General features: G+C 47.7%; 1 protein-coding gene across 1 annotated transcript in view; it reads right to left on the reverse strand.

The window, feature by feature from the left end:
* Galnt18 (polypeptide N-acetylgalactosaminyltransferase 18) overlaps positions 1-18,087 on the reverse strand; it is a 320,566-nt gene that overhangs the window by 33,678 nt on the left and 268,801 nt on the right. Inside the window, exons 8-9 of the mRNA XM_075971902.1 lie at positions 12,487-12,624; positions 6,828-6,923 (exon numbers count right to left, since the gene is read on the reverse strand). Coding sequence (XP_075828017.1) covers positions 6,828-6,923; positions 12,487-12,624 — 234 coding nt within the window. The remainder of the gene's footprint in view (positions 1-6,827; positions 6,924-12,486; positions 12,625-18,087) is intronic.

Below are 18,087 nucleotides of genomic sequence, written 5' to 3' on the forward strand. Positions count from 1 at the left end.
CTTTATGAAAGATGCCCTGTCATACCTGAAGAATGACGAATGACAATAAAGGAAAAGAGAAAGGAAGTGAAGAAGAAGTGGAGGTCAAAGTATGACCTCTGTCTTCTGCTGGCGACCGTGATGCCATTGGGCAAGGAAGCTCATACCTCAGGTAACCATTTCCTGTTGTCTTATTTCTCACAGGTAACATGGACTCAGCGACTATCTAAATTATTGTGATGGAGATAAGTCCTTCTGGCCACCCAGAAATCCACACTTTCCCACTTCTGAGGTCAAACAGAACCACGTGACTCAGCCCAGCCAAGGAGTTAGAAGGGGAAGTTATGTGAGGAGCTTGTTCGTCAAGGAAGTGAAAGCCTCCCAGTTCTTAGCCTGTCCCTATGAGGGGGAGGGGAGATTGATGGGTCCAGTTGTGCACCCCTAAGATTCACATGTCAAATTCTAACTTTCAATCCCAGAATGGGGCCATATTTAGAATCAAAGCCATTGCAGATGCCATTAGTTAAGTTTGGGTGAAGTCACTATGGGATAGCATAGGCTCCCACTCCAAACCAACAAGTACATGTTTAAGAGGCAAAGTTGGACTTGTCTCTGGCATCCTGGATCAGAGCTGTGCTGAAAGCAGCCGAAGAAATTCCGGGGGTAGGAGAGAGGCCAGGACACCATCCTCCTGGGACCTTCTGAGGGAGCATGCCCTGCTTGCACTTTGACCTTGCACTTCCCAGTCTCCAGAACCGGGTAGGGGGACACACCCTTGTTGCACCTGCTTCTCAGTTCATGACACTGGGAACTGAAGGAAAGGCCACATTGTCAGGCTGTCAATCTCCAAGGGTCACCGAGTCACAGATGGTCTGAAGGGCATTTGACCTTCAGCCAACTTTAAAAAGAGTAAGAAAATGCCTAGGGCCTGTGAGATGGCTCAGCAGGCAAAAGTGCTTTGTCACCAAGCCTGACATCCTGAGTTTGACTCCAGGACCCACATGGCGGATGGAGATAAGTGACCCCTAAAGTTGTTAACTATTCTTCATGACCACGCTGTCACACACACACCCATATACTCACACCAACACATGGGCGTGTTAGTAAATAAATATAATTTTGAAAAGAAAAAATACCAAAGACCTTGAAATGACATAGATGTCCTTTTGATATTACACAGGGGCATTGTCTGACAGACCCGCTAAGAGCATGCAATTATCCTATCTGCACTTGCTTGCACACTTTCCCTTCTGATTAACTCTCAGACACCACAGAACTGTATACCAAGGCCTGGTTTTCTGCCTGGGTAGAAAGGTCACACTGAAGGCAACAACTGTGTTTCCCTGTAAGATATTAGCCACTTTGTGTCTGCCCTGTCCATCCTCTCCTAACACTGCTTTGTAGAAAATGCCTACAGATCCGCTTTCAGATGTACTTCGAGTTTACTTAATCATCTTACAGATTAGCAAGAACTGTACCAGCCGGCGGGGCTGCTTCTGTATCCTTGTTCTTCTACCGTGCTTTGCTGTGGCTAGCAAGTGAAACCAAGCCCTAAATCTCAAATGAAGCCAGTCAGACAATGCTCAAGAGAGGAACAAGCCTTTCCCTTGTAAGGTAACCATGTGAAGATTTGAAGGTAGAAAAGAGTCTGTCTGGAGTAGGAGAGAGTCAATGGCATGAGGGCCCCAACCACCATTCTCTGAGATCAAGAACACTACAGGATATATGGTAGACTCAAGATGACATTGAAGGAAACGCACACATGGTGATGGATCATATATATGATGGATTGTCAACACCACAGGCTATGAAAGAGCAGATCTATAATCCAGGAACTAATGGAGAAGAGAGAATCTTGAGTTTGAGGCCAGCCTTGGCTATATCATAAGACTCTGTCTTGAAGTAAAAAGAATCCATGGAGTCACAGAGCAGAAAGAATCTTGGGGATTTCTTAGTTTAGGTATCACACCCCTGAAGATTACTAACATGGCTTGGACAGGGATTATGGGGATGTCACCATCACCTGCGCCAGTGGCCGGAAGAGTCCCATTGTTCTCAGACAAACATGTGTGCCCTTTTATTTTGGAAGGAAGTTTCAAGTCGCTCTTAAGGCTATTCTTTCCCAGGATAGTCACTGCTGTCCTTTTAGCTTAGGGATAGACCTGAGTCTCTCCACAAGCCTTGTAATAATAACTGCTTACACAGAATAGGCAACCATCTTGGGCCAGACCGCATTGTAAAAAATGTTTCATGTGCATCCGTTATGTAATCTTTGTAGCAACCCTACAAGATAGGTAATGCTATAATCTCCATTTTGTGGGGAATAAAATCAAGGCACAACATCTACCAAAGGTGCTTGGCTAGTGAGTGTTGTGGCTTCAACCCAGCAATAACTTTTAGAAGGGTTAATTTTTATCTGTGTATATGTGCATGTGGGTACCTGTGAGGGCTCGATGAGGGACCCAGACCTCCTGAAACTTCTACACAGTTATGAGCCATCCAAAGTAGGTTCTGGGAAGCAGCCCAGGTCCTCTGGAAGGGCAAGTACTGTTAACCACTGAGTCATCTCTCCTATCCATAAATATTTATGTTTATTTTATAATTGTGTGTCTGTGTGGGGTCTGTGCCTGTGAGTATAGTTGCCTGTGGAGGCCAGAAGGGCATGGGATCCCCTGGAGCTGGAGTTATAGGCACTTAGGAGCCACCTGACATGGTTGCTAGGAACTGAACTTGGGTCTTCTGCAAGAGCTGTAAATGCTGAGACATCTCCCAGGCTCTTATGCACTTTTAAAAAATTTGATTACATTATTCGTGTGTGTGTGTGTGTGTGTGTGTGTGTGTCTTAGTGTGTAAGTAAAGATCAGAAGACAGCTTGTCAGGATGAATTCTCCCTTTCTCGGGGATTTAAGTCAGGTTGTCTGGATTGATGGCAAGTGCCTTTTTACCTGTTGAGTCATCTCCCTGGCCTGGTTCTTGACCTCTAGTTATTACCGTGTGTGTGTGTGTCTGTGTGTGTGTGTGTGTGTGTGTGTGTGTGTTTCCCTTTGGCATTTGCAGGTTGCTTATTAAAACTGTGGTTCTCTGGAAGGACCTGTAATATTTTACAGCAGGTCAGAAAGGCTGTTGCCTCAGACTGGTATTCCTTAGACAGCAACGTGAGGGGCATTGCTCTCCTCTGGGGTAGTACAGGGGTAGCTCACATGGAGACATGTGGCAGCCCATCTGTACGTGTGTGATCATCCCTGGGTTCTCCCTGTCCTGTGAAAAGTTTCTCTGAGAACTGCCAGGAGGACGGAACAAGCTCATGAAAAATACATGTTTCACACGTGGTTAGACAAAGTCTGTGGGGTGCAGTGGGCCTGTGTGGCCAACATCTATCCACAGTCTCCTAAAAGTACCCTGAGTACCTCCTTTCTTTTTTTATTGATTTTTATTGAGTTCTATATTTTTCTCTGCTCCCCTCCCTGCCTCTCCCCTTCCCCCTTCAGCCCTTCCCCAAGGACTCCATGCTACCAATTTACTCAGGAGATCTTGTCTTTTTCTACTTTCTACTTCCCATGTAGATTAGACCTATGTAAGTCTCTCTTAGTGTCCTCATTGTTGTCTAAGTTCTCTGGGATTGTGCTTTGTGGGCTGATTTTCTTGCTGGTTCCTAGCCTGCTGGACCCTGAAAGCACGGACCTAGAAGAAGGAGTCATCAGGCCTGAAGCTTCCTGCAGAACTTAGGTATGTGAGCACATGAAAAAGCTAATTTGTGAAGGCAGATCCCAGCATCCCCGGCAGGCACAGCATAGAATCACAGCTTCAGCCAAGTGCCTTTCAGAACAAAAGAACTGGAGATGAGCTGGTTGTCATAGCTGGTAGAGCTGCGTCTAGAGAGGGCCAGTCCAGCTTCATCATTTACAGATGGACAGACAGGCCTGGATGTAGCTAGCCAGTCAAGTGGGCAGAGATCAGAATTGTCACTGCCCATGAGTAGCCATGCTGACAGAGAGGGCAAACGGGAAGCCCTCGGGGACGACAGGCTTGAGCAAGATGGTGACTGCACTGCACACAATGTTAGGGATCCACTGAACTGTCTGATTATATTTCATATACTTTAGCATAAAGTTAGACCCCCACAATGGAGTCTAGCAAACTAAGGGGCCAGAAAAGGTTAAGTGATATTGAGAGACCTAGCCTAAGTCCCCCGATGTCCACTGCATTTCCCTTTCCCCAATTTGTCTCTGTTTTCACTGCCATAGCAACTTGCAGATGCTCCAGGCATTGCCACTAGTGGTCTTTGGCTGAAGAGGATGTCTGCCTTGCTCCCTGGGCCTGTGGTAGCAGTGACACCCTTGATGATCTTAGAGTCCCCTAAAGCATATGGCATCACCCACTCCTTCCCTTGAAGAACAGCGCAGCTCACAGAAAAAAAATCTCTGTGCTTCATTGCACAAGGGTCTGACAGCCACCATTCCTTCCCTGCCACCTTTCTGTGTCTCTCCCGATTACATCCATCTCTATCCTTGGCTTCTGCTGAGATGACAGAGTCCACAAATTACACCTGGCCCCAGCCTCTTTATCATGAGCCATGTCCTAGTATTTCTTTCCAAGGTGTCTTCTTGTGATTTTTCAACAAGGATAGCCTTAGCCTTCTCCAAATCTTTAGGTTGAGTGAAGCCATAAGGGTGGAATGATTATCCAATAGGATTAGTGTGAGGCCAGACCAGCACCTCATTCCTGTGGGGCCCTTCTCTCTGTACCCTGTGAGTGCAGAAGGAAGGGAGGCCCTTGACAGCTATGAAGCAAACCACTACCAGATGCCAAATTTGTCAGCACCTCGATCTTCAACTCCCTGGTCTCTAGAACTGTGAGAAATGCATTTTCATTGCTTAAACTGTGGTATTCTGTTTGGGTCACCTGAGAAAATTATTACAGATTATTACAAATCATTAAAGGAAACACACACCAGCTCTATGATTCAACAATTCTATGCCTAAGTGTAAATCCAAAAGAAAGGAGTATAGAAATGAGCCAAAAAGACATGAACAAAGATGGCCACTGCAGCAGGACTCGTGGTACTAATGTTAGCCACTGTTCTATTGCTGTGAAGAGGCACCAGGACTGAGGCAACTATTAGAAGAGAAAGCATTTGATTTGTGGGCTTGTGTAGAGTTTCTGAGGGTTAGTCCATTATCATTATGGAAGGGGAGCATCGCAACGTGTAGGCAGATGCTGGGGAAGTGGATGAGAACTACATTCTGATCCATAGGGAGGGTGGGAGAGAGAGAGAGAGAGAGAGAGAGAGAGAGAGAGAGAGAGAGGTTCTGCCCTTAGCATGGGCTTGGTATCTCAAAGCCCACCCCTAGTGATACACTTCCTCCAACAAGGCCACACCTTCTAACCCTTCTAATCTTTTCAAATAGTGCCACTCCTGGGCTAAGAAGCATTTAAATGTATGAACGCATGAGGGCCATTCTTATTAAACCCATCACAGTACTCCATAGCATTTTCATAACACAGAACAGTATACAAGAAAACAAATGAGCAACTTACTAGAGCCACGAATGTAACTCACAGATAGGGAGGCTTCTTGGGGTGCTGGCTAATATTATCATGTTCATTTCATGGCCATTCATTAATCTGCACACTTACAACTCGTTATCTTCTGTATATATGTGATGACTTGGTAGGACGTTTGTCAGCATAAAGACAGTGCTGAGATTTGAATGTGACATGTCCCCCAGAGGCGTAGGTGTTCAAACCATTGGTCCCTGCTGATGGTACTGTTTGGGAAGGTTGTAGGACCTTAGGAGGTGGAGATATACTGGAGGATGTAGGTTATTGTTGGCCTCCTGCTCCCGCCACTGCGGAGCCACTTACCATGATGGACCCTATTCTCTTGACAATAGAAGTGGAAATAGCCCTTTCTCCATCAAGTTGCTTTGGTCTGGTATGTTGTCACAGCAATATGTAAAGTGTCTGAGCTAGGAATGTATCAAAAATGTCACATTGTTTTAAAACAAGGAAGGTGTTGCTATGCTAAGTAATGTGGGGATAGTGTGATCTGCTGCCCTGAGACTGACATTAACCAGCTAGTGATGTCACAGCAACAGGGCCCACCAAAAAAATATGGTGTTAGGACCACAGTGAACAATCACTGGAAATTCCCATCATTTGCACACAGGGTCATGTGACAGCCTTCAGTCATGTGTTTAGGCAGGGAGCAACTTAAACAGAAGCACAGTTCTAAAAACTGGTAAGAAAGCATTCTTCTCAGTCACTGTCCTCTTCTGGAGTTAGACTCTGACAACACTGTCCATCTGGACACTCGGCATGCTTAGACAAAATTGGTCAGTGTTATTGTGTAAGCCAGCTCCATCGCCTGTGGTTCAACGTACCCTTTATATATCTGAAGCCTAGACTAAACATGGAGAATGTCAAAGGACAGCCATTTCCCCACGAGAAGCATGTCTTAGAAAGGAGACTCATGGCCTGTAGACTGTGACATAGCACTCTATGGAACTCAGGCACATTAGCCAAGCTTCACAGAATCCCCGAACTCTGCCCTGCTAAGGAAGGGCTCTTCTACCAGAACCAGAGCCACAGCTTCCAAAACGAGGCAGTGGTTTCTCTATAAAAAATGTAGCATCTTCTCTTTCCCCTACTCCATGGGATCCTAGCCCCCTAACATCCAATTCTCAGCTTCTATTGAGGCAAGTAAGGTTCTTGGGCTCATGGGAATACTTCCTAATGAACTGCAGGGACTTCTGAGTCCAGGGATTCCATTATAGAATCCAGCTGTGCTTCCCCACACCAGACACTCACATGCACGTCCTAGGCACAGGGGTCATCTGAAGACTCACCTGGGGTGTCATCCCATGGCAGATGTACACAATGGGGACGTTCTCTGTATCTGGCCCCTGATCGAGACACAAATCAGTCTTCAGGGAATTCTGCAGCTGAACATCAGAGGAAGTATGGCCACACCCAAGGGGGAAAATGGGAGAAAACATATGTATTAGTTTAGGAGAGGCAAGCGTGTCCCCCAGACAGACTCAGCTTCTTCATCAATGCCAAGTCACCAAACATGATAGTATTAACAAGTCCCAGCTGTTCCTCTGTATAAAGGACAGGCCCCCACTGCACAGGAAATCAAGACATCTCATTAAACAGAAAGCTAACTCTAGAGAGGAAGATCGTCCGAGTAAAAACAATAAGTGTACAACAAGAAACAATAGACTCTCTATTCTCCCCCTTCTCTAGGAGTGGAGCAATGGTTCAAGTTTCCCCTGGGAGGTCCTCTGGGACCCAGGGTTCTATGCCTCCTGTAGATACATCAGGGGCTTGGTCAGCCCCCAAGGGTGGCTCAGCTGTTGAGGACTCTCCAGACTAGAAAACTTGGTGGGGAATAAGAGAGGGGGATCTGATGGAAGCAGAAGGGATAAAATCCTTTTCTTCTCATAAGTGCATACATCCATTCTTATGAATCAGCAGGATGTATCTGTGTAAGAGAGTCCATATTCAATGGCTCTCATGACCTAAACTCACTCCGAGTCCTTGGAAAGGACCCTGCATGTCACAAGGCTTTCTCACCAGCCATAGCAGGGTAGACCACTAGGTACCAAGCCACAGTATATAACAAATGAATCACTCTCTCTATATCTTTCTGGAATTTGACCATACAACAGTTCTTTTATCCTGGTTCCAAATGAGCTCGGATCTCACCGAGATATGGTAAGTGGATGGTGGCCACTAGAATTATGGGTAAATGAGATTGTATGCCTTAGGAAGATCAGCTGGGTATGTGTAAACCGAGGAAGTCAGTTGTGACCAAAGGGGGAGACAAAGCACACGGCTTTAGATCAGAAGTTTCCAATGCTCCCCGGATCATACACACATGGACAGTTTCCATGCTCATAAGAGAGTCCACAGTGTTTTCGCCCATGCTCACCTTGAGCTAGTTTAATTGGGTTCCCTTCTATCAACACAAGGCCCCTCTTCGAGAATGAGAGACTGGAGAGGAGAATCCAGGGAGATGGGGCAGTGAACTATGGGTGAGCCATCTCGCAGGCAGGAGGCGAGAACCAGGGAGAGCCTGGGCTTGTGCAATCCTGACACCTTGGAACAAGGGTGGGATGAACCCAGCTGAGGGGCATGACACTCATCAGACAAGCAATGGCATGTGGGTCTGAGGCTTATCTGTTCTGCACATCAGACAAGAAAAGAGGCCAGGTCCTTTTCAAGCACCCTCTCCCTCAGACCACTTACAGTAGCATTGTCTCCCACTGGTAGTTCAGAGGTTCTGATGAAATACATATGAGTCTGTCTGTTCCTCAAGCAGAAGTCCTAGAAGCATCTAAGTGGACAATCCTCTGCCATGTGCCCTATGCCTACTGTTGGGCTTGCCTTTGTGGGAGCAGAATATATAAATACTCTTTGAACTCGTCTCATGGTCTATGACCCACTATGAAGACCTGCTAGGTACTAGAGCAAGGAGACCCACACATCCTGTTAGGCTTGGTTTTGCCTAGGTCCTGAGCCACGGTTTCTGGGTGACAGGTGGGTGTCATTTGATACATTCCTCCTTGGCTCTGTGTCATCCCTCCCCTGCTAAGTGGCTTGTCTATTTCAGCCATGGAGCAAGAGAGACAGACTGGGGTGTAGTTGACTCTGGCAGCATGGTCTTAGACAAAGCAACTTCCTCTGTCTGTTTTCTTCCCTTGAAAATAACTATAATAATAGTGCCTGCCTCTCGGGGATGTTATAAAGATTAAATAAAATGATATCTACAGGGGCTTAGCACGGGGTCTGGCAGACAGCAGTGGGAATCATTAGCGTCTTCTATTACTGCTGTAACCTTCCTGAAAGCCATCCAGGAACACTAGCTGTGATGAATGCATTGACGTACCGGGAGACATGTGATGTGCCTTCCAAATGAATCATATCTAGATCTCAGAAGGACCCATATGTGCTGGAACAGTGGTGTAGCGGCAAGCACTCCCCATCCCCCAGTCTGTGATTCTGTCTCCATGCCATGAGTACGTCCAACACCTTCACTTACTGCTTTGGTGTTCTTTGCCTGGCTACCGATTCCTTTTCTTTGGAGTTCAGTTTGCTTGCTACCCTGCAAGCTCAAGTCTTGGGGGTGAGACCACTTGCCCCATGCTTCCCCAATATTCTCCTTTCTCTTTAAAAATTATTTTAATGTTAAGTGTGTGTGTGTGTGTGTCTGTGAGTGGGTTTGTGTACTTGAGTGTTGGTGCCCTTAACAGCCAGAGCTCTTGCCGCTGGAGTTATAGACACTTGTGAGCTCCTGGTGTGGGTGCTGGGAACTGAATTCAGGTCCTCTTCAAGACCACCAAGTGCTCTTAACTGCGGAGTCATCTCTCCAGCCCCACTCTCATGGAGCTTACTGCGGCACTTGGCCTATTGCTTTCTCATTGCCTCTTTATTTGTCTGCCTCCTCGTTCATCACCAACACTGGGTCTTCATCTTCCTTACCGAACACGGCATGGACCAGGGCATGAAGCAGATAACTGCCGCTTCTTGAATGAGAGTGTGCAGAAAATGAACAAATGAACGGCAATCGCTTGGCGAGAGACAAGGCCACAGTACGCTTGACATTGGAGGCCAAGCTTTCCCCATCATATGTGTGTCTATGAGCCTGATACCATAAATGTGCCCCTTGGAGTGGATGACTGTAACACTGAGGCTGTGCACAATGTCAAGGGTCTACAGCAAGAAAGCGCAAAGCAAATGTCCAGAAGCTGGGCGTGTCTGATTCCAGCTGTCTCTCCATCTCTGCTCTCAGCACCAGAGTCAGGGTTCCCCCAGAACTACCCCATCTCCCAGACAGAGAGCTCAGGTGAAACCCACCCAGTGCAGCCCACAGCTCCTTCAGCTGAAGGAGCAGTAATAAGACCTATTAGTGGATTAATAGCCTGGGCTGTAGCCTTGACCCTGGCCCAATTGAGTGACCCAAACATTTATTTGACCTCAATGATGTAGCTTGAGCATGAACTGGAATGGAAAATAAAAGATTTTAAAAACTGCTGCCCCTGCAAGGACATCTGGCCTCTGCATTTTAGAATAAAACTAATTACCAAGGAAGAACAATTCAGACCGAGTGAATGTTCTTTCTCCTGTGGCTGCATCCTGTGCGGCCCTCATTAAGAGTTCACGATGTTTCTGGACCAGCAAGCCTGTCTCTGCTCCTGAAGGAGCCAGGCACTGACATTATATGGAGGACAAAAGGAGGGAGGGATGGGCCGGACCTTTCACAGTGGCTGGTGCATAAACATGAAAAGGACAGTGACCGCTGCCAGCCCTGGGAACGGCTAGCAAACTCATCTCTGTGGGATGATGAGCGGGCAGCCAGCCTGAGCTGGACCCAGATGGATCTAGACACAGCCTAGTACCTGCCATTACTATCTGGTCAATCAAACTTTTCCAGTTCTGTCATCAAGGGGCCCCAACAGAAACCTGTTGCTGTGTGTACGTGGAGGAAGCAAGGGTCTATAGCTAAGACCCGGAAGTGCAACGGCTACAAGAAGACGTTCTCACTGTTACTGTTTCCTCTGCCGCTCCGGGCGAGGGTGGCTAATCTCATTCAGCTTCAGCAATGGCCTGACGAGTATGTGAGTCTGGATGATAGTCATAACTCATGGAGGTTTGCTTCTAAAACTTCTAAAATTTTGGGTCTCTGGACCCAAAATATTCTCTTAGGACTGGCTCCAACGGTGGCTGAGCGGCATCCACCGTTTCTACAGAGCAAAGCGTAGACCATCAGAAGAGGGTATCCCCTGGCTGCTTCTGGTGATGTGGGAGGAGCTGATGGACATCACAAGTGCAAAGTGTTTCTGTGATGAGGGGAGATCTGGAGCATCACACAGCATCTGGGCAGCATCAGCTGAGGAGATGCTCTGATTCTTGCGCCAAACTGTAAGCGGCATAAAAACCAGGCTAGCTTAATATAAAACAACAAATTTTAATAAAGGGACAGCTTACAACACCAGAGATCCAACGATAAACAGGAGATACAAAAAAAAGACCGGTGGGGCTCAAGCCTGCCAAATTTATAAGTAAACATTAGCCCGAGGCAAATACGCCCCCCAATGGGCTAGGCTATCCCTACACAGCATTAGCTGAGGAGATGCTCTGATTCCCCTGCCCTAGCCTGAGAAGCAGAAAGGCAAAAGGACCCCATTTTGAACTGAAAGACATGTGATGCATGCGGCTCTCATGGAAGATATGGTTCATCTGTACAAGATGAGTACTGGACAACCAAGACCAGCTCTGTGTCATTCATAACCACTGGATATCAACAATAGAAGGACCAGGGACTAATTCTGAGTCCAACCTTTCTGGAAAGACTTCACACTCCCAGGCAGAGCTCTATCCATAATGTTCCCAGCTGGGGAAGCCCTTAACTCAGCTCTGATCATAGGGCACCAAAGAGGCCTCAGTTCTGCCTCTGAGTTTTCATCTTGGTATATCAAAAAAGGCAGGAGGGAGTTCTCCAAAGCAAAGGACTGGGGTACTTCCAGCCACTCTGTCAAAGGCAAGTCAGTTTTTATGCCCGTTTCTTCATATGTAACCCGAATATAAGTAGTCCCATAGAGTAGAGTCAAGGGCTTAACTGTCATAGAGTTATAGACCTCAACAGTCATGGAGGAGCTACTTAAACAGCATGGCGTACTGTGCAAGACACTCAAAGAGTGAAGGGGCCTCATGGAAGGGTTTCTCATGACTAAACTATTTTAACCTGAGGGAGAAAACACATTCACGTTTCTCAGACTCTTTTCTAGCCCATGAAGGCAGTGTTAAGTTACCCTATTTAATAGATGGAGAAACCGAAGCTCACACTCCATTTGATGGGAAGAGATCAAGTCTTATTCTACTTTGTAGTTTTAATGGTGCTGGGGATTGAACTCAGAGTCTTGTACATGCTAGTTAAGTTTTCTACCAGGAGCTACACCCCCAGCCTGAACCAACGCCATTTTCTGCACTCTATTCTCCATCTTGGTGCCTCTACCACACACACTGGAGAAAATAACACATGAACCAAAAAGCGACAAAATCTTCAGTAAATTCAGGAAGGCTTGGGTTCTCAGAAATGTTCCCAGGGAGGCTTCAACATGGATTCATCAGCCTGTGGGTGGGAGGCATGTGGGTGTTTGAAAGAACCCCAGTCACCTCAGCTGGGTGAACCAGTGTAATCTGAAGCTAAGGGCTTCCTTATGCATGCTGTTAAGTGGGCCATGCAGATTTGGGCCAGATGTGGCTGCTGAGGACTCAAAAGGACAGGCAGGGTCCTCGCTCAGCAGGGTTGAAAAGACTTGGGCGGTGAAAGTGAAGCCTCTTGAAGGCCCATCAGCCCAATCTTGCAGAGCCCAAGTTTATCATAGCTTACCATAGAGGTGACAGTGGGCTTATTCCCTCCCTCCCCTTCCATGGTCACACCCCTGCCAGTCTTGTTTCCTGTCTGTATCTGAATGAAACCCAAAGACACAGACTCCTTACCACTCCGTAGGCGATGATGTCCGAGTACATCCTCATCTCTGGGTACACACTGACCAGGTACCACCTGAAGGTTTTGCACTGCAGCTGCTTCCTCAGAGCCTTCCGTGCCGTGATGTCCCCAATGTCAATCCCTGAGTCCTGTACAGGAAGCAGGGCAGAGATATGGCTCCCGTCAGGCCTGTGCTGTATGTACTTGCTAGGACCCAGTGCCTCCAGCCAAGATTCACAGAGACTTTCTGGTAGAGGTCCCTGTGGGATGCTGTTTCGTGTTTCCCAATGCAGCATTCACCCCATAACTCTTCCCATTTGTACTCTGAAATTTGAGGTCAGTATTGAAAGGGATTGCTATCAAATAAAGTAGGGGGCAGAATACTCAACTTTGTGCAGCTAATGTTTAAGACTGGGGCATCAGCTTTGACAAGGGGTCACCAGTAGATCCTGCCTTGGGACAGCCTCCATGTTTTCCTAATGGTGTGAGTTTTCATGGGAAACCATTCTTTCTGTACTCAGGGTTATTTATCTGCTTATGATAGAATGAGATAAATACATAGATATAAATATTCAGAAATATATATACACACACATATATAATAAACAGGAAGGTGTGTGTGGTGTATATGTATTATTTACTGTTTGTTATTATAAATATATTATATGTATATATTACTGTTTATTAACTGACTTGCTTTTGTGTTTCAGAGGCTCAGTATGTCTTCACTGTTTTTCCTGACAATTGCATCAAATCCTTTTCATGGCAGTAAGCAATGATTATGAACAATGTGGTCGTGTGTAGACAAAGGCTATTGGGCCTTTATAATGAGAAAACAATGAGCACTCCTTTTCCTAACATTTGGTAGAGGTGGCTGATCTTTTTCCTCCAAAATCCTTGCCTGCCCAGAACCTCTGAAGACGATTTTAAGAAGTCTTTAAAGACATACTTAGCTTAGGAATCTCAAGATGACCTCATCTTGAATAGGACAGGCCCCACAATCTTGACTGGTAACTTTGTGAGAGAAAGGAGAGGGAGAGTTGCAAGTCTAGAGACACACGAAGGAGAGGCCTACACAGGACACAGCAGACAGAAGTGACAAATCAACAGACTGGGAAAGCCAGGAGCCTCCAGATGCCGGAAGAGACTGAAAAAGGTGGCTGACCCTTTCTAGCGACCGGAGGAAGCATGGCTTGCTGGCACTTGATTTCAATTTCTGGATTCAAGATCTATTGAGAAAAAAAGTTTTGTTGTCTCAGACAACCAAGTTTGTGGCTAATTTGTTTGGGCAGTCTTAGGAAACAAATCAAAAGCTGACTACCCTGAACATGACCCAGGACTTCTGCCACAAAGCCACAAAATTCCATGTGGTGCCTCAAAGAAAGGTCACCAACAAAGCATCATCCCCCTGGGCAGGAGAAGCAGCAGCTGGGAGGGGTCTTGAACTTTGCAGAAGGAAATACAGATGTTTGCTCCAGGCTGGCTTTCTGTGTATTGACAGGCAAACTGATTTCCAACTGAAGTGGCAAGATGTGTTTGCCAAAGGATGCGTGTGCCGGGGGATGCGTGTGCCGGAGGATGCGTGTGCCGGGGGATGCGTGTGCCGGAGGAGGCATGTGCTTGAGGATGTGTTGCTTAAGGATGCATGTTCTGGAGGATGCGTGTGCTGGAGGAGGCGTGTGCTGGAGGAGGCATGTGCTGGAGGATGCGTGTGCCGGAGGATGCGTGTGCCGGAGGATGCGTGTGCCGGAGGATGCGTGTGCCGGAAGATGCGTGTGCCGCAGGATGCGTGTGCTGGAGGATGCGTGTGCTGGAGGATGCGTGTGCTGGAGGATGCATGTGCCGGAGGAGGCGTGTGCTTGAGGATGCGTGTGCTTGAGGATGCGTGTGCTGGAGGATGGGTGTTCTGGAGGATGCGTGTGCCGGAGGATGCGTGTGCCGGAGGATGCGTGTGCTGGAGGATGCGTGTGCTGGAGGATGGGTGTTCTGGAGGATGCTCTGGCCTCTCACAAGTTTAGGACCAAAAGTGGTAGTGAGGGTGTAGGTAAAGACGACGACTCTGTTCCGTGCATGCATGGCCCAGGAGAGGACTCAGTAGGGTAACAGGTAAGAGTTGGCAAAGAACTCATTTGTATGAATAACAGCACCAATGACAAGAGTTAACATTTATCTAGAGCCTTCTGGGTGCTGAGCCAGTACTGACCAGAGTCTGGATGCCTGTTAACTGATAGGACTCTCCAGGCACCACCTGAGCAGGGCTGAAGGGTTTCTGCTCTGAATTTGCAGTGGTTTCTAGAGATGAGAGGGGAAAGTAAGTGGGTACAGATGTGCCTGTCCTTGAGTTGTTGGTACTGGGGTGATGATAGCCGGGATGCTCCCAGGTAAACGTGAAGAGCAGGTGGCAGTCACATCTTCTCCTTTGTCAACTATGGAGCACCTGTTTGTCGTGTGTCAGTTACTGCGTAGACAACCAGGAATGTGTCAGAGTCCTGAAAGGGAAGTGTGAGAGACGCAGACAAGCAAACAAACTCCCTGCATACTGTGTGAGATGGGAAAGGAAGCAGAGGGTAAGGGAGAATAGAGTCAAAGCCCGATAGTCCAGCTTGGAGTGCTGGGTACCAAGATGGTGAGGCAGGGGCCAGGTGAGCTGACAAAGAAAGCTTCCTGGAGCCCAATATGCTTGAGGGGAATCTAAAAGATGAGCTGAATCCTGGCTCCCTAAGCCATCATCTCGTGACTCTGACAGGTTCTGTCACATCCACAGGCTTCCTGACCTGAATCTCTAGGGATGAGGCCCACAGAGGGGTATTTTTTGTATAGTTTCCATGGGATTCTGTTCAGATGAATGACAACGTTGACCTAGGAGCTGCTGGCCAGGGGTAAAGAGACCACAGACATAGCCAGGCTGCCCCACCCATTAATAAACGTCAGCAAGGTTCCGCTGAGCCTTTACCACCCACCCTCTTATGCTATATACTGTAATACAAACACGTACATCAAATGCTCTCAGGGAGCCCACAGTTTATCCCAGTAGTTCCCAGCTCTAGATGGACATTGGATTCCTTGGACAAGGTTCCAGGAGTCCTCATCCACACCAGTTCAACTGCAATCATTAGGACTCGTGCAGAGCGATCTTAAAGTACAGCCAGATTTGAGAGCCACTGGTCTAATAAGATAGAGACTGCAGACAAAGATCATTGACGGGCTAGACAAGTGATCGCAGAGGAATGTGGGGGAAGGGCATTTCTCAGGTGGGGCTGGCTTCCATATGAAGAGTCACAAGATTTAAGTCTGTAAGGATGGAGATGTGGTAGGGATGGGAGCTGGGCATGAGGTGAAGGGCAGGTAACTCCAAGTAGAGAGGACAAATGAGCAAGCACAGGGTAGAGAAGCGGCAAGACCTCATCCCCAAATAAGGATTATAGGGGTGCACATGGAGGTACCCACAGAGAGGAGAGCTTAGGAAGCTCACACACAGATCAAATGCTACACCTGCCCTTGCTTTGGTACACCATGTAGAGTCCCTCATAGATTTTAAAGAGAGGCAATCGAAAAATCGTTTAGAAAGAATAGATTGAAGGGGGAAAGACTTGAAACAAGGCAATCAGTTGAAGCCCGAATGGGCAGAGCCGGAGCTCAGATGTGACTGGACAGGAAGGCTCTGTGATTGGCAGACTGGGATAACAAGAGAGGAGGAAGAAAGGGCTGTGAGCAGGATCCAGCCAGGTATCTGGCAGATGGGAGCAGGAACTCAGACAGGCGATTAAGAGCAGGAGCTGGTTTGGGTGGAAAAAGACAAGCTTATCTGCGGTCAGCCTCAGCCTGAGTGCCAGCGAGGGCCGCAGCAGGAGGTGTCCAGCTGGCTGCCGGAGATGCCAGTCCACGGGCAGGACTGGAGATATTAATTAGAAAGCTGTCAGCATATGGGTGTTATAATCACATCCAAGAGCAGAGGGCATTACTGAGAGAGGCAGTGTAATGAGAGGCTGATGAAGGCTGCATCTCTGGGGAGCACTGAAGCAACAGCAGAGGGAGGATGAACCCCTAAGGGAGAAAGAGGTAACCTCCCGAGGGAGGGAGGCTATCTAAGAGTGTGGAACCCAAGAGCTTGGGGACCACAGAATCTCAAGGGAAAAATTCTGTAGGTTAAGAGAGGTTTTTTAAAACTTTATTTGTTATTCATTTATTTATTTATTTTTGTGTGTAAGCACTTGAACGTGCGTGGGTGCACACAGAGATCAGAAAAGGTTGTTGGATCGCCCAGAGCTGGTATTACAGGTGTTTATGGGACACCCAACTTGTAACACAGGTGCTGGGATCTAAACTCCAGCCCTCACGGAGGCACCATCTCTCCAGCCCCAGGGAGAAGATGTGTAAATGTCCAGGAGATTATGTAGTCAAGAGGCCTGCTCTGGATGTCTTTGACAAAGTCAGACTTGACATTGGGATGTGCCTGGAGAAGTGAGTGGGAACAGGAAAATCCTGGCCCTGCAAAAGCTCCAGAGTCTTAAAGGAGGGAATTTGGGAGCTGGAAGTAACAGGGGATGCAAGGAAAGGGGGTGCACATATATGAATGTGGTGGAGGGGGAAGGAGAGAGAAGAGAGCTGGTTTGTATGTGTCTGAGCACACGTCAGAGGACAGCTTCAGGTGTCACTCCTTAGACTGCATCTACCTTTTCTGTGAGGCTTTGTTTCTCACCGACCTGGAACTCAACAAGTAAGCTAGGCTGACTGGCCGGCCAGCAAGCCCTAGAGATCTGCCAGTCTCTTCTCCGGCACTGGAAAGATTATAAAGATGTGCCACCACACACAGCTTCCTTTAGTGGGTTCTGTGATTGCAAGGCATGATTTACTAATGGAGCCATCCTCCCAGCCCATAGAAAACACACCAGCCTTGCTTCCTTTACCTAAGATTTCGGCCTGGACATTCCCGCGTCTCACCTCGTTCCCTTCCTTCTCCTGCTCTCATTTGGTTAGTGCTAGTCCCTCAGAGGGACCTCAGGCAGTAACTTTCACTAAGCTTTGCTGTAATAAGGAAGACTGGCAGATCTGAGGCTTCATGGGGCAGAGAGAAGGGGGCAGAGCAAGAGCAGGACTCTGGCCCTACATGGAGCCTTAAGAGTATGCTGTTCACTGGAGAGAAGACATTTTTAGCATCTAGGGATACCCATCATCCTGAGTGGTACACTAAGTTCTTATGTCCACAGCCTCATAGGAATCTAGAAGCATGGAGGTTTCCCTGGGATTCGTTAGGGAGTCTGACCAACCTCCCCTGAGGGCCTTGGCTCCGCCCCACTGATGGTGGGGTGAGAAAATTTAAATCACTTTCTCTTGTGGTGGTGGACCAGGGGTGTAGCCAGTTAGTACAGTGCTTGCCTAGCACGCATGAGGCCCTGGATTCCATCTGGGAAGAGAGCTTGCCTAAAGCTGCCGCTCGAGGCTTCGTCTGCTTTTTAAATAATTCAGCCGCTGCAGCATGGGGCTGGTGGAAGAACAGGGTACAGGGCTTTCCCTGGAACTTTAAACAAAGATCTCGCTGTCAGAGAGAAGTGAGGTCTGAAGATCTGCCAAGGGGAAAGCCCGGGCTTGGGAGCAAGGAGAGAGGCCAGGCC

Source organism: Microtus pennsylvanicus, chromosome 5 (assembly GCF_037038515.1).
Source record: "Microtus pennsylvanicus isolate mMicPen1 chromosome 5, mMicPen1.hap1, whole genome shotgun sequence".
Lineage (NCBI taxonomy): Eukaryota > Metazoa > Chordata > Mammalia > Rodentia > Cricetidae > Microtus > Microtus pennsylvanicus.